At 44.2% G+C, this 17354-nt stretch overlaps 1 protein-coding gene across 1 annotated transcript in view; it reads left to right on the top strand.

Moving 5' to 3' along the window:
- Nucleotides 1-16879, top strand: part of MTNR1B (melatonin receptor 1B) — a 96357-nt gene extending 79478 nt beyond the window's left edge. Inside the window, exon 3 of the mRNA XM_075266431.1 lies at nucleotides 16011-16879. Coding sequence (XP_075122532.1) covers nucleotides 16011-16879 — 869 coding nt within the window. The remainder of the gene's footprint in view (nucleotides 1-16010) is intronic.
- Nucleotides 16880-17354: the final 475 nt, after the last annotated feature.

Here is a 17354-nt window from a genome sequence, read left to right as displayed (position 1 = left end):
TCTGCCCCCAGTTTCGTGTCCCCTCCATCTCTGCCCCCAGATTCATGTCCCTCCATCTCTGCCCCCAGATTCATGTCCCCACATCTCTGCCCCCAGTGTCATGCCGTCCTCTCCATCTCTGCCCCCAGTGTCATGCCGTACCCTCCTTCATCTGCCCCCAGTGTCATGCCGTCCTCTCCATCTCTGCCCCCAGTGTCATGCTGTCCTCTCCTTCATCTGCCCCCAGATTCACGTTCCACCTCCACATTAAACTTACCTTCTCCTCCACTCCCTCGCCTCTCTGCGTGCCTCTCTCGCTGACACATGCGGCTGAAGGAAGGAGCTGACACAGGTCAGCTCCTCCCTTCGCCGCTGCGTGTCTCTCTCGCTGACACATATGCGGCTGAAGCGAGGAGCTGACCTGCCGGCTCCTGGCTTGTAGACGCGATGTGTCACATCGATGTGTCACATCGCGTCTACAAGCCAGGAGCCGGCGGCGAAGCGAGGAGCTGACACAGGTCAGCTCTTCGCTTCTGCTGCATATGTGTCAGCGAGAGAGACACGCAGCGGCGAAGCAAGGAGCTGACAGATAAAATGATAGATAGGTAGACATCTAATGACACCATTCCAAATACCGCAGCCATAGAGCAGGTATCACATTACATATCATTATACAGTCCTGTACTGCTATAATGTACCACTGACAGTATTATTATTATTATTATTATTATTATTATTATTGTTGTTATTATTGTTATCATGTCTGCATTGTTACAGGTGACTGCTCTAGAACTACTGCATGTCTGGGAAAGTGATCTACGTCAGATACAAGTGGCACATCCTAAACTGAGATAACCATTTGGATATAAGGAAAGTGCCAATGGCAATGGTGGATACTGACAGCAGAGAGCCATTATGTATAGATGTGTGTAGCATAGTTAGGTCACTATCACACCGCCAAGGTCTGACAGAAGCTGTAAAGATCCTCTAATTCGGTGATGGTGAACCTATGTCACACATGCCAGAGCAGGATCGCAAAGCCCTCTCAGATGGCATGCACGCTATCGTCCTAATCGCTCACTGATAGGAGAATCTGGTACAGGATTCCCTGTTAGGGAGAGATCGCTGTTAGTGCAGGCCGTGAGTCCGCAGCTTACACTGATTGCAGAGTGTGACCTCTACCCCGATGCTGGCGCGATGATGTAAGTCACCAGCGCCTGCAGCCAGAAGAAGATGGAGGACACTCTTCGTGGGACTGCATACTAGGTAAGTAGCATATAATACTGTGAGGGGGCCACTGTGGAGCATATAATACTGTGAGGGGGCCACTGTGGAGCATATAATACTGTGAGGGGGCCACTGTGGAGCATTTAATACTGTGTGGGGCTGCTGTGGATCATATAATACTGTGTTGGGGCTACTGTAGAGCATATAATACTGTGTGGGAACACTATGGAGTGTTCAATACTGTGTGGGGGGCCAGTGTGGAGCATATAATACTGTGTGGAGGCCTACTGTGGAGCATATAGTACTATGTGGGGGCCACTGTGGAGCATATAATACTGTGTGGGGGCCACTGTGGAGCATATACTACTGTGTGGGGGGCCACTGTGGAGCATATAATACTGTGTGGGGGGCCACTGTGGAGCATATAATACTGTGTGGGGGGCCACTGTCGAGCATATAATACTGTGTGGGGGGCCACTGTCGAGCATATAATACTGTGTGGGGGGCCACTGTGGAGCATATAATACTGTGTGGGGGCCACTGTGGAGCATATAATACTGTGGTGGGCCACTGTGGAGCATATAATACTGTGTGGGGGGCCACTGTCGAGCATATAATACTGTGTGGGGACCACTATGGAGTGTTTAATACTGTGTGAAGGCCACTGTGGAGTATATAATACTGTCTAGGGGCCACTGGGGGGCAGATTGTACTGTCTGGGTGCCCCTTCACTATTTATATCACATAGTATCTTTTTTATAGCAGACGTTGTATTAGTACAGGCTGTAATAACATTGCACAGTCACTATAAAACAGATCCTGTGCGATGTCAATGGTGAAAATTAATTGTTCAAAATTAACAAATGCAGAGACCTTTACCTCTCAGTACAAAGTTGTCATTGAAAGCACTGTAAAGCCCCATTCACACAAATCTGTCACTGTCCACCATTGTGGTTCCGCACAGTATTAAGGTTAAATTGCTGTGTTGGAACTTCGCGATAATTTAGTGGATTTTGGTTGCAGTTTGAGCACTCAGTCTGTAAAAGTTTCACCATCACTGCTCTAATTCATGAAAATAAGTATGTAACTATCTATACATCTAATTAATTCACAGACCCCACACGTGCCGCACATACATGTTGCAAGCCCATGCTTCTAACACAGCAAAATACCATAAAGTCTTAGGTTATGTTGATAAGAGGGCAACTATACCAAAGTGCTCCTATTAGATAAAAGAGAGCAGAGTATCTCTTCTATCCTTAAAGGGTTTTTACTAGCTGGACATTTATAGTTAGTTCCATAGATACCTGGTTCCCTGTTGTCTAGAATAGAGGACCCTGACCCCTGTTTGCAACCACAGAAGCCAACACATGCATATATTTCTCTATTCATTTGTATGGTTTTTCTGAAAAAACAGAGGCTGTTGTAAGTCAAAAGAATAGAGAGACCTGAACTCGCTTAGCCATCTCCCCCTCATTGCAGGGGACCCACGTTCTCAAGATCCTATAGTTGTGGGTTCTAGAGAAGGGACCTGCACCTATTGGACATTTATACACATCCTGTGGATATAGCCATAAATGCTCAGGTGGAAAAAAAAAACTTTTCCTGGTTGGATAGGGCACTCATTGGACATAAGCATGCCTAATCATTACCTCGTGGGTGGGGCTACACAATAGGAATGTTCCCTCCCCTGCGGACCACAGGAAGACTTTACATGCTCTTTATCACTGCTCTGAACCCTTATAGTGTCTCCAAGCCTTATTGTATCCATCCATTTACTAAGGGGATCTCTAGCCGTGACCATGCCGGTCATGTGACTCTCTGATGACATCACTGGGTTCATAGTTTAATGTTTGGATAGAGTGCTCAGCGTTGTCAGTAATATATTCATTTTGTGCAAATTTTGTCATTTGTAATAATCGTTGATCAGTTTTGAAGAGCGTCGCAGCTGGAGCCTCTTGTTTATGGTAAAGAGACTCTTCAGCAAATTTTATTCTAATTTTTGAAGTTGATAATGGAATTTTTCAGTAGTAAAATTACATTAAAGCGTTACAACTCAACAGAGAATAGCTGAAAGGGGAGCGACCAGGATAAAAAGGGGAGTTTTGTGGCCAATGGACCTGTGTGCTGCTTCTAATGGTGGCCTGGGAACGCAAGACCTGGTGCTTGTTCCACATATTTGGGTGCCGAAAACAAGTGCTGGAATACAGTCCGGTCTTGGAAGTCGTGCTGGAGAGAAACACATTCCCTTTAAGTAAAGCTGAACTGTGCGACTGAATTTGGTCTGCGACTGTCTTCCGAAATCGTGCAGCTGCAGAAACGGGGAGTCGGCTGTTACTACAGCGCCTGTGATCTGCCGGGGATCAGAGATTATTAGAGCTGCTGGGTCCTAAAGAACTCAGATCAGTTCAGCAGTAATGTGCAGGGGGCTGTGTGGCTCCTATAAACGGGGCTATATATATCAGCCGCAATTACAAGGAAAATCACCCCCTCCCACACCCCAAAAAATAGTATTCAGGTGCCCCCAAAGGTCTATGATGACCTTATGGAGACACAATGTAAAAAAAATAAAAATAAAAATTTAAGTAAAATAATTTTAAAAAATAAAACACCCCCGACAACACAGTACAAAATAAAAGTTACCGTTTTTTCTAAAAAAAAAAAAAAAAAAAATGTTTTCTTTCTTCTTTTGTTTATATTTTCTGGATATAAAAAAATGCAAAAATTAAAATAACAAAAAAATAAAGCTAAAAAAAGAGATAATAATTAGTGGAATAACACAAATGATGAAAATGTTATAGCCCTCAAAACTGCATGAAAAAAAAGTGTCCTGAACCTGAGAGATTGGCCCGGCACTGAAGTGGTTAAAGGAACATCATGTTATATGTCGAGAGGGATTGAAAGCCATAGAGCCCAGCAGGATTATTCATGAGGACCCCCCCATCATGGTCAGGTGAGGATGACATATCCTTGTCATACGCTGTCACTTTGTGTTGTCATTTTGTAATTTTGTCTTGTGCTGTCACTTTGTACCATCACTTTGTGCTGTCACGTTGAGCTGTCGCCTTGTGCTGTCACATTCTACTGTCACTTTGTGCTGTCACCTTGTGCTGTCACTTTGTGCTGTCACATTGTGCTGCCACTTTGTGCTATCACTTTGTACTGTCACATTGTACTGTCACATTGTACTGTCACATTGTGCTGTCGCCTTGTACTGTCTCCTTGTACTGTCGCCTTGTGCCGTCACTTTGTCCTGTCACCTTGTTCTGTCACTTTGTGCTGTCACCTTGTTCTGTCACCTTGTGCTGTCACTTTCTGCTGTCACTTTGTACTGTCACCTTGTGCTGTCACTTTGTACTGTCACCTTTCTGCTGTCACATTGTACTGTCACCTTTGTGCTGTCACTTTGTCCTGTCACCTTGTTCTGTCACCTTGTGCTGTCACTTTGTGCTGTCGCTTTCTGCTGTCACATTGTACTGTCACCTTTTATTGTCATGGTAATTACAGCCTTCAGCTTTTTCCGTAACCCCTACAATGGAGATAACAGGCGGGCACAGCTGCTTCGTCACCTCTTTGGAGCGGGGGATCCCCACTAGGTGGAAGTCTCATAATTACAATCTTCACCTATCATATAGCGTATATTATATACCATGGCCCCTGAGAGCCGCACCATGTAATAATACGTGTGCGAAATATTTGTGCGATTACATGCACAGTGCGTACAGGCGCCGACTTCCCTCGCAGCCTCCGATGCCCAGTAATTGCTGACAGCCAGCAGTAGTCATTGCCGTCTTTAACCACGGAGGATTCCTACCCCCACCGTGCACCGTACACCGAGTTAACACGGCCTGAACCCGTCTCTGCAGCCGTCAGGGGGCCGCTGATTGATTACTGATAGACTGTACACACAGACACGTCCACAGACAGCAGCCGCTCCCCGATGTACGCAGGAGCAGTATACCATTACCCTGCCACGGCGAGGTGACAGCTCTATTATTAGGAGCTCAGAATAAGTCAGGAGAAGCCTGTGATGTAGGTGACAAGGCGTTATCATGTGCTCACAGTGACGGATACGCGCCATAAACTGGATGATGTCGGCGCTATTCGGGCACCTGAGCAATTTATTAATTGGAAAGTCTGGCAATACATTGACATGAAGGCGGCTGGCGAGAGGTTGACGTGTCACGCCAGAGATCTCCTGGGGTTGATGTTCCTTGACGAGCATTTGTCGGAGAAGTTCTCTGGTTTTAGGTTAATGAAGCATTCGCACTCCATACTAGACAACTAGACCAAATTTATGGGATTGTTGAGGGATTTGGGACGATTCAGGGGGCTCCGGCAGGACTCCCTGTTGTTTTCGAGCCTCTTTAGTGGCCAATTCTACAACTTCCTAATATACTTTATGAGGAAATTTATTAATATTGAAATTTCTTGCATCAGTCTTAATTCATTCCTGACAGGTGCAAGATTCTTGTGTAAGTAGGTTTGTTCCTAACTGGTGTAGAGTTGTAGTATGACGATATGACATACACTCACCGGCCACTTTATTAGGTACACCATGCTAGTAACTGGTTGGACCCCCTTTTGCCTTCAGAACTGCCTCAATTCTTCGTGGCATAGATTCAACAAGGTGCCGGAAGCATTCCTCAGAGATTTTGGTCCATATTGACATGATGGCATCACACAGTTGCCGCAGATTTGTCGGCTGCACATCCATGATGCGAATCTCCCGTTCCATCACATCCCAAAGATGCTCCTCTATTGGATTGAGATCTGGTGACTGTGGAGGCCATTGGAGTACAGTGAACTCATTGTCATGTTCAAGAAACCAGTCTGAGATGATTCCAGCTTTATGACATGGCATTGCATTATCCTGCTGAAAGTAGCCATCAGATGTTGGGTACATTGTGGTCATAAAGGGATGGACATGGTCAGCAACAATACTCAGGTAGGCTTTGGCGTTGCAACGATGCTCAATTGGTACCAAGGGGCCCAAAGAGTGCCAAGAAAATATTCCCCACACCATGACACCACCACCACCAGCCTGAACCGTTACCGATACAAGGCAGGATGGATCCATGCTTTCATGTTGTTGACGCCAAATTCTGACCCTACCATCCGAATGTCGCAGCAGAAATCGAGACTCATCAGACCAGGCAACGTTTTTCCAATCTTCAATTGTCCAATTTCGATGAGCTTGTGCAAATTGTAGCCTCAGTTTCCTGTTCTTAGCTGAAAGGAGTGGAACCCGGTGTGGTCTTCTGCTGCTGTAGCCCATCTGCCTCAAAGTTGGACGTACTGTGCGGCGTTCAGAGATGCTCTTCTGGCTACCTTGGTTGTAACGGGTGGCTATTTGAGTCACTGTTGCCTTTCTATCAGCTCGAACCAGTCTGGCCATTCTCCTCTGACCTCTGGCATCAACAACGCATTTCCACCCACAGAACTGCCGCTCACTGGATGTTTTTTCTTTTTCGGACCATTCTCTGTAAACCCTAGAGATGGTTGTGCGTGAAAATCCCAGTAGATCAGCAGTTTCTGAAATACTCAGACCAGCCCTTCTGGCACCAACAACCATGCCACGTTCAAAGGCACTCAAATCACCTTTCTTCCCCATACTGATGCTCGGTTTGAACTGCAGGAGATTGTCTTGACCATGTCTACATGCCTAAATGCACTGAGTTGCCGCCATGCGATTGGCTGATTAGAAATTAAGTGTTAACGAGCAGTTGGACAGGTGTACCTAATAAAGTGGCCGGTGAGTGTATAACTCATGCCTATGTTTCTGCCCTGGCTCCACCCATTGTCCCAAAAAAGTGGCGAGTGGAGCACAGGAGCTGAGACAAGTTGAGGCTCATTGGGATCCCATTCTTAGCACAACAGACTTAGGTCTGGTTCACATCTGCATTCGGGTATCCCTTTAGGGAGTCTGCATGGGGATTTGTAATTTTGTGGTGTGGTATTTACATTACAAGATTTCTGTATTGCCGTGTATTATGCTTGTCAGTAGAACGCTGGCAGCTATTCTATTAGGACCTGCGTATAGCGTACACATTTATAATAGTATACAAATGTTCCCTTACGTCTTGGTTCAACGTAAGAAGAGCAAAAGAATCAACTTTCAAAACAATATAATCTTGTGATACTCTGTCACAACCTGTCTATTTGGTACAGTGTTGGCCAAAAGTATTGGTACCCCTGCAATTCTGTCAGATAATACTCAGCTTCTTCCAGAAAATGATTGCAGTCACAAATTCTTTGGTATTATTATCTTCATTTAATTTGTCTTCAATGGAAAACCACAAAAAGAATTGTCAAAAAGCCAGATTGGATATAATTCCACACCAAACATAAAAAGAGGTGGACAAAAGTATTGGCACTGTTTGAAAAATCATGTGATGCTTCTCTAATTTGTGTAATTAACAGCACCTGTTACTTACCTGAGGCACCTAACAGGTGGTGGCAATAACTAAATCACACTTGCAGCCCGTTGAAATGGATTAAAGTTGACTCAACCTCTGTCCTGTGTCCTTGTGTGTACCACATTGAGCATGGAGAAAAGAAAGAAGACCAAAGAACTGTCTGAGGACTTGAGAAGCAAAATTGTAAGGAAGCATGAGCAATCTCAAGGCTACAAGTCCATCTCCAAAGACCTGAATGTTCCTGTGTCTACCGTGTGCAGTGTCATCAAGAAGTGTAAAGCCCATGGCCCTGTGGCTAACCTCCCTAGATGTGGACGGAAAAGACAAATTGACAAGAGATTTCAACACAAGATTGTGCGGATGGTGGATAAAGAACCTCGACTAACATCCAAACAAGTCCAAGCTGCCCTGCAGTCCAAGGGTACAACAGTGTCACCCCGTACTATCCAGCGTCAGCGTCTGAATGAGAAGGGACTGTATGGTAGGAGACCCAGGAAGACCCCACTTCTTACCCAGAGACATATAAAAGCCAAGCTGGAGTTTGCCAAAACTTACCTGAGAAAGCCAAAAACGTTCTGGAAGAATGTTCTCTGGTCAGATGAGACAAAAGTAGGAAAAGGCATCAACATAGAGTTTACAGGAAAAAAAGAGGCCTTCAAAGAAAAGAAGACGCCCCTTACAGTCAGACATGGCGGAGGGTGCCTGATGTTTTGGGGTTGCTTTGCTGCCTCTGGCACTGGACTGCTTGACCGTGTGCATGGCATTATGAAGTCTGAAGACGACCAACACATTGTGCAGCATCATGTAGGGCCCAGTGTGAGAAAGCTGGGTCTCCCTCAGAGGTCAGGGGTCTTCCAGCAGGACAAGGACCCAAAACACACTTCAGGTCAGCACTAGAAAATGGTGGTGAGAGAAAGCCCTGGAGACTTGTAAAGTGGCAGCAATGAGTCCAGCCCTGAATCCCATAGAACACCTGTGGGAGAGGGAGAGATCTCTTGGTGGCAGTTTGGAGAAGGCCCCCTTCACATCTCAGGGGGGACCTGGAGCAGTTTGCCAAAGAAGAATGGTCTAAGATTCCAGCAGAGCCTTGTAAGACACTCATTGCTGGTTAGCGGAAGTGGTTGTGCGCAGTTATTGTGTCTAAAGGTTGTGCTACCAAGTATTAGGCTGAGGGCGCCAATACTTCTGTCCGCACCAGTTTTGGAGTTTTGTGTAAAATGATCAATGATGTGACTTTTTTTTCATTCTCTTTTGTGTTTTTTCATTGCAAGCAAAATAAATGAAGATATTACCAAAGAGTTTGTGATTGCAATCATTTTCTGGAAGAACAACAGTATTATCCGACAGAATTGCAGGGGGGCCAATACTTTTGGCCAACACTGTATATGTCTGTGTGGCCGCCCAGTGGTTGTGTTTTGAATTGCAGCCTGTGACGTGTTTTGCTAGTATGTCCTAATAGCCTATTGAATTTATATCATTAGAAATTGGAGTCCTTAAACTGTATTGTGTGATCATTTTTGCAATGTACTTTGTTAACCTATCTAACTTCCTTTTTAATACAAAACAGGCTGTAACATTCTATGTAACTCTCTATCTGAGCTGTTAGGCCGGGTTCACACGGAGTTACGTGCCGCGAGATTTGGCACGTAGACGCCGCGTGACCCTTTGCGTGCCGTACACGCTCCCATTCATTTCAATGGGAGCGGGGAGCGTATGCGCCGCGCTAGTTTGCGGCCGTGAATAAATGCACGGCCGCAAACTAGCGCGGCGCATACGCTCCCCGCTCCCATTGAAATGAATGGGAGCGTGTACGGCACGCAAAGGGTCACGCGGCGTCTACGTGCCAAATCTCGCGGCACGTAACTCCGTGTGAACCCGGCCTTACTAAGGAAAGTCCGTACATATTTGTATTATGAACATTCAGAGCTGATGCATTTACCAAAGTGGGGATGATGACTTCAAATGGCTGTAGCTCCAGTTGTATACCACCTAGAAAAATGGCTGCCAAAATTGCAAGTACTAGACAATGAGAAATCACCAGTTAAAAACATAGATTGGAATTTGCACTTAATATGTAGTAGTTCATACTTCAATCTTGGCAGCATCGGCAAGCTGAGAATTTTCTAGGTGGTATAAAGCTGGAGATACAGCCATTTTAAAGGACCATCCCCGTTTTGGAAATGCTACAGCTCTACATGCTGTATTGAGCACAGGTGTATAGACAGAGTCTCCCTGATAATATTTGAGAATTGCTAATGTGAACTTTACAGCCTGTTTTCTATTAACAGAAAGTTAGATAGGTTAACCAAAATGTTCACACACTCGACACAATAGCTAAAACAAAAATAACGTGGGAGATAAAATTCAAGCTAAGGTACGGGTGGACGATATCTGCTCAGATCTGCTATTACAGGATTTCCTTAGCTAGTTACCCATGAAATCTTGGGAAAAAAAGGCCAAAAAAATCCAAGATGATTGGAGTTATGGTGGACTGATTTTTTTTCCATTTTTTTTTTCAAGTGATCCAAATAGCTCGATGAAGAAGAAGGTTAAAAATAAAAAGAAGCAATCCACATACGACAGCATTCTAAGTCCTATGCTTAGCACAGCGTGACAGAAGCGTAAATCCTATTTCACGCTACTTCAGTCCATTCATGGTTCACTTTGAAAGACGATCTGCTTGGTGGCCACAAATCCACATGTGCAGAGGGTACAGGTATAACTTACTATGAGATGTAGCAATAGACTGCTGCCTGTAGGGGTCACTACAAGGCGCACAGGGAACCCTCACCTGAGACGTAGATGGCCACACCTGTTAGGTGCTTAGCCGAGCATGCATGTCCTCTCACTAGGAAGAATGGAGAAAACCGCTGCTTGACTTATCGGCCATAGCTACTCCAAAAGGAGTTGTAATCCAACTGGGCAACATATTACTTATACCGTCAAAGTGGTCATCAATCTCCTTGCTCTTGAGCAAGCACTCGTGTTCTAGGACACGCTATGGATGTATTGAACCACCCGACAGATATTAGTACAGGCTTAAAGGGAACCTTTCACCACCTCCAACAACTCCAGCTGCTCCACTGATTCCACAGTTAGAATTTTTTCATTAGCCCCACCATTCCTGAGCAATTAGGGCAGTTTATTTTAGTATCTAGGCTCTCTATGGGCAAGTGGGTGTTCACGTGCAATAGCAGACAAGGAGGCGCGAGTAACACTGTCCAATTAGATTGCCTACTCCTGCCTGACCAGTACATAGCATATCAGGCACCAAAACTAACTGCACTGATTGCTCAGGAATGGTGGGGTCTAGACAGAAAATCCAACTGTGCTGGAATCAATGGAGTGTCGCCTAATAAATGATGTAAAGAGTTAGAAATGGTGGAGGTGGTGACTTTTTAAGGGCTTTTATGTGGGGTAATGATTGATCAAATTGATCTTTTGTATGGGTTGGTTCCTGATCATTGCCCAGTGAAATCTATGGATCGACTTCTTATATTGGGTTCCAATATTGTCAGTCTGTACCTGCTGTACTGTGAACACCCATCAGGGATCAGTATATGGCCAGGGTCAGTGCCATGATAGCCAAATGATCCACCACTGGTTTGATCACTGGTGCCTAGCCCATGTCCAATGTCATAAGCCATACCTCCCAACCGTCCCGATTTCCGCGGGACATTCATTATTTCGGTGACGTGTCCCGCAGTCCTGGTTGGAGATCTGAGTTGAACATATACGCGGCTGAAGCAAGGAGCTGACACAGTTCAGCTCCTTGCTTCGCCGCTGCACGCCGCCTACTGGCTTGTAGACGATGTGATGACGTCACATCGCGTCTACAACTGTGCGCCAGTGAGAGAGAGAGAGAGGCGCGGAGAGAGCGGCGGGGGAGCGAGGAGAAGGTAAGTGTAATGTGTACACTGAGGTGGAACATGAAACTGTGGGCAGATGAAGGAGAGGACGGCATGACACTGGGGGAAGAGATGTGGGGGCATGAATTTGGGGGCAGAGATGGGGAGACATGAAACTGGGGGCCGAGATGGAGGGTGTATGAAACTGGGGGCAGATGAAGGGTGTATACGAAACTGGGGGAGGGATAGAGGGGGGACATATAATTCACGGGTGACTGTAGGAGGATTATACTGTGTGCGGGCACATGAAAAATTAATGAGAATGGGCGGAGTCAACACAAAAGTAGTGGGGCTAAATTTGTCGTGGCGCGCTACGCGTGCCGCACATTTTGTCCCTCTTTCAGTTCTTCAAAAGTTGGGAGGTATGCATAAGCCATTGTCAAAAGTTTATGCCTCCAGGTCCACTTCCTCTTCCGAGGGAGGGACATCATATCCTTTGTTCACATGACCCTGCTTGCAGCTCAGTCCCATTCAATCCGGTGTGGCAGAGCTGAACAAAGGATATGACGTCGCTACCTGGAAAGAGGAAGGGTAGATCTTTCTTTAAGAAAGCGGCCATGTTTTATAATCCTGGACCACCCCATTGATCTGAAGCTGAGGGCTGGTTCTTTCTGCACTGCCTCTGCAGGTGAAATCGGGTACTACAGTCCATTAAAACTGCAAATTGAAGACCCCAACATCACATCCTCAATTAGACAAACGTCTTAAAGGAAATTTGGCAGTGGTCTAAATATCACCTACTCCATATATACTGAAATTCGTCTATTTTATTATATAATATGCTGTAATATAAAAATGCATTTCCCTAATGGGTGATGCAGATGTGACCCTGTAACGCCGCCATCTACCCACAGTCAGGTGTCATTACGCGCGGCGTACTGTAGTGTTTTTATGTGAATTATTGATTTGTTTAGCTCGCAGAGCGTTGTCAGATCAGTGACCGGGGTTATCTCAGCACAGATTGATGTATTTTGCATAAGTACTAAAGCAAGTACAAGAATTTCATGGCAAAAATCCTACTTTAGTGATGTCTCCGAGGAAAAAACAGAACGTAACGGCGCCAAGAGCAGCAGCCTAATAAACAGCAAATCTTCAGTCTCCAGCTGTTATTATTTATGTGGAAGATTAACCAGTCCCGGACCATGCTGAGACTTGTGGTTCGTGAGCAGCGGGCCGAGCACAGGCATGCCAAGTCTCATGCAATTAATAGGCAAAGAAATATTGTTTACTCTCTGTCCCCTCCTTCTGGTCATAAGCAGTACTGCTAACGTGGAATTTTTTTGTTAAATAGGCTGGAAAGGGTGCCTATAACTTTAGAGCAGTCCGATCAGGGTTGGATTTGAGTAACTAGGCCAAATAATATGACATGTTGTACGAGGACTTGTCCTAAGGATCATCATTAATCTCAGATCTGTGGTGGTCTGATACACGGCACCCCGATCGATCAGCTGTTCTCAGCAGAGAACGGAGCGGGAAGCAGACAGCACGGTTAAATTTGTAGTGGCCAAATGGAGTCACCTGATCTGAGCTCTACACAGAGTACAGCTGTCTGCTGCCTGCTCTATTCACTGTAGGTTAGTTTCACAGTAAATTTTGGATGCCAGCCCCCCACCAATGTGATATTAATGAGTGATGCAGCACTCTCTACCTCCTTAGATACAATTGTCGCTATTGACTGTAATATCTAATGACCAGGATCTCAGGTTACTGATCACATAGGTGTATCTTGTGTGTTACCACACAGCGATGCAGGATGGGGGGGGGGGGATAAATGCCAAAAAAGTGAGAAGAATATCTGGTTATATAGGAGAAACAGGGAATTGCAATTGCATTATTGACAAGGAATCTATAGACTCATATATATCCTTTACAGTATGGAATCAATATAGTGTCCGGTCAGTCACTGCCATGGCTCCGTGTAACTGGACGGAAGGAATCATATTGTGAATCTGTCATTGGATACCAATAATGCAGATCTCCTAACTATCTATCCATCTATCAATATCTATCTATCTATCTATCTATCTATCTATCTATCTATCTATCTCCTATCTATCTATCATCTATCTATCTCCTATCTATCTATCTATCTATCTATCTATCTATCTATCTATCTATCTATCTCCTATCTATCTATCTATCTATCTATCTATCTCCTATCTATCTATCTATCTATCTATCTATCTATCTATCTATCTATCTATCTATCATCTATCTCCTATCTATCTATCTATCTATCTATCTATCTATCTATCTCCTATCTATCTATCTATCTATCTATCTATCTATCTCCTATCTATCTATCATCTATCTATCTCCTATCTATCTATCTATCTATCTATCTATCTATCTATCTCCTATCTATCTATCTATCTATCTATCTATCTATCTATCGATCGATCTATATCTAACTGTCTGTCTCCTATTTATCTATCTATCTATCTATCTATCTATCTATCTATCTATCTATCTATCTATCTATCTATCTCCTATCTATCTATCTATCTATCTATCTATCTATCTATCTCTATCTGTCTCCTATTTATCTATCCATCTATCTATCTCCTATCTATCTATCTATCTATCTATCTATCTCCTATCTATCTATCTATCTATCTATCTATCTATCTATCTATCGATCGATCTATATCTAACTGTCTGTCTCCTATTTATCTATCTATCTATCTATCTATCTATCTATCTATCTATCTATCTATCTATCTCCTATCTATCTATCTATCTATCTATCTATCTATCTATCTATCTATCTATCTCTATCTGTCTCCTATTTATCTATCCATCTATCTATCTCCTATCTATCTATCTATCTATCTATCTATCTCCTATCTATCTATCTATCTATCTATCTACAGATGTAGCAAATGCATTAGATATCAAGTTATACTTTGCTCCCTTGTATCTTCATACTTCAACCAAGTTCCAGCGCTCTTACTCTAAAAATGTCACTTCGTCACTTGGTTTTGTGGAACAACTTGCCAGTTCATAGCAATCCTTCTGCAGGGGGTGCCGTTGAGCTCAGAGGAAATTTTGAGCACTTCTAAAAATTCGTTACTCAATGGCACACTGTGTACATAAGGAATAACCTATTTCTAACCATTACATGGCCTGACATTTTCAGTTTTTCCTGATCTGGAGAGTCTACTATACACTGCACACAGAACATAGAGGAGAATCTGCTTCATAACTTTCTCTCTCTCACTCAAAGGCAACAGCAGGACCATATAGAACATTCTAGAGAAGCAATGATCTGTATTGATGTGAGTAAAGCACTTGAAGCGAGATAGAAACTGTGATTCACCTGCTGCTAATGAAGCATTTTCTCCAGCAGCCTCTGTCTGTGTCCTTCTCTCTTCTCTCTTCTTTCTTCTATGACTTCTCTATAATCTGATAGCTATGTGAGCCGTAGCAGGTTTTGTTCTAGAGGGGGGGGTGGGAGGATGAAGCTGTAGCTTCTCATTTGGAGCTAAAAAGAGCAAATGGATGACACAGGGCTGTGCAAAAGTTTTAGGCTGCTGAAAAGTAAGAATGTGATGAAGATTTGGTCCATCATGGTCAACCTATAACCCTAGAGCAGTGGTTCTCAAACTGCGGCCCTCCAAGCACTTCTGTCTGACCCCGCCAACAACGCTGGCAGGCGTGCATTTATAATGAAGTTCCTGGGGAGCTCGGGCCAGGCCATGGAGCGCACTTCACTTTACCTATTGGAGGGCACCGCTCCCGATGTCTGTGCGATTTGCTCTGCCTCCGGCCCACTATTTAAAAAGTTTGAGGACCCCTGCTCTAGAGTGTTGATCCAGAAAGCAAAAAAAATTAGGCTAATGCCAATTGCCCCATGTTAGGGGTAAATAATCCTTCCCGACTCCAAATCTCATCAATATTTGGTGTGACCTTTGCCCTTTGCCTTCCATCAGTTCTTCTCGGTACTTGCAGACAGTTTTTGGCAGAACCGGGCAGTTCCCGCCGCTATCTTGGAGACCTAAGCACAGATCTTCTGTGGATGTAGGCTTGCTCCAATCCAATCCCTTCATTCATCCCAGACAGACTAGATGTTGAGATCAGGGCTATATTTGTGTGTGCCATATCATCACTTCCAGGATTCCAAATCACCAAATAGTGATGAGATTTTGAGTCGGGAAAGATGTTTCATTTTTGGAATTGACAAAAATAGACTAAATAAACTTTTGCACCATACTTTACATCTATATCAAGCAGCGAAGGAATGGAAAAATACCTAAAATATTTTAGGTTAGACACAATATTTCCGAGTCTTCTCCTGCCCCTTTACATGAAGAGCTGCAACTTCAAAAATGGTCTTTGATGATTTGAAACCCGTTTTATCAGTTCTTTGACAGAAAAGCTATGACATTTGGCTCTGTCAGTCAGCTATGTTGGGAATCTTGGCTCTGTCTGAAGATAGATGTGCTCCTAAAAGCTAATCTGATGTCTTCTCTTGCAGGCAATGCCTTTGTAGTAAGCCTGGCCTTCGCTGACCTGGTGGTGGCCTTGTATCCCTACCCATTAGTCCTGGTGGCTATCTTTAAAAACGGCTGGGCTTTCGGAGATATACATTGTAAAGTGAGCGGATTTGTCATGGGTCTGAGCGTCATCGGATCCATCTTCAACATCACAGGGATTGCCATCAACCGATACTGCTACATCTGCCACAGCTTTGTCTACGATAAGCTCTTCACCGCTTGGAATACAATGTTTTACGTCTGTCTTATCTGGGTTCTCACGGTTCTGGCAACTGTCCCAAACTTTTTTGTTGGCTCTTTGGAATATGACCCTCGTATCTATTCCTGTACTTTCGCTCAGACGGTAAGCTCTTCGTACACCATCACGGTAGTGGTCATCCATTTCATCGTTCCAATCATGATAGTCACCTTCTGTTACCTCCGAATATGGATTTTGGTCATTCAAGTAAGACGGAAGGTCAAATCGGAGACCAAGCCAAGGATGAAGCCAAGTGACTTCAGGAACTTTCTGACAATGTTTGTAGTGTTTGTCATTTTTGCTTTCTGTTGGGCTCCTTTGAACCTCATCGGCTTAGCCGTGGCCATCAACCCTAAGCAAGTGGCGCCCAAAATTCCCGAGTGGTTGTTCGTCTTGAGTTACTTCATGGCTTACTTTAACAGTTGCCTTAACGCTGTGATTTATGGACTTCTAAACCAAAACTTTCGGAAAGAATACAAAAGGATTTTAATGTCACTGTGGATGCCAAGGTTATTCTTTCAGGAAATCTCCAGAGGAGGGACCGAATGCCCAAAGAGCAAACCTTCTCCTGCCCTGAATAACAATGATCAGATGAGAACTGATACCGTCTGACTTCACTGTGAAGGACAGAAGACCGAGAGCCATTGAACATACACACGCCGGTGTTCACTTTCTTTTACATTGAATTGTTTTGGCTGCATATTTTTTTAAAGGAAAACAATGAACCTCGAAATGCTATTTTTTACATCGTATAGATTGTATATCAGAACTGATCAGTATTTATTGTATGGAAAGCTGAGGACATTGTCCCAGATCCTGACCAATGGACTATCTACAAGGTTTCCCATAAGTACCTCCTCAAAAAGACTTCTCTTATCTTCCTCGGACCTCGAATGGCTAAAACTGGTCAACAAAAATTGTGAACAATCTTAAGGGAATGTACACTTTTGCAACCAATTTTTCTAGAAGACTAGCCTTGGCTAGCTCGTATATCTAGACAGTTCTCCTGTAGACCTGTGTGACCTACAGATACAACTAGAGGTGGGCACTTTGTTCCAATTTTGATCCAAACTTTTTCAGGTCATAT

The sequence above is a fragment of the Leptodactylus fuscus genome, chromosome 2, assembly GCF_031893055.1.
Source record: "Leptodactylus fuscus isolate aLepFus1 chromosome 2, aLepFus1.hap2, whole genome shotgun sequence".
Classification (NCBI taxonomy): domain Eukaryota; kingdom Metazoa; phylum Chordata; class Amphibia; order Anura; family Leptodactylidae; genus Leptodactylus; species Leptodactylus fuscus.
This window is presented reverse-complemented; position numbering and strand designations above follow the sequence as displayed.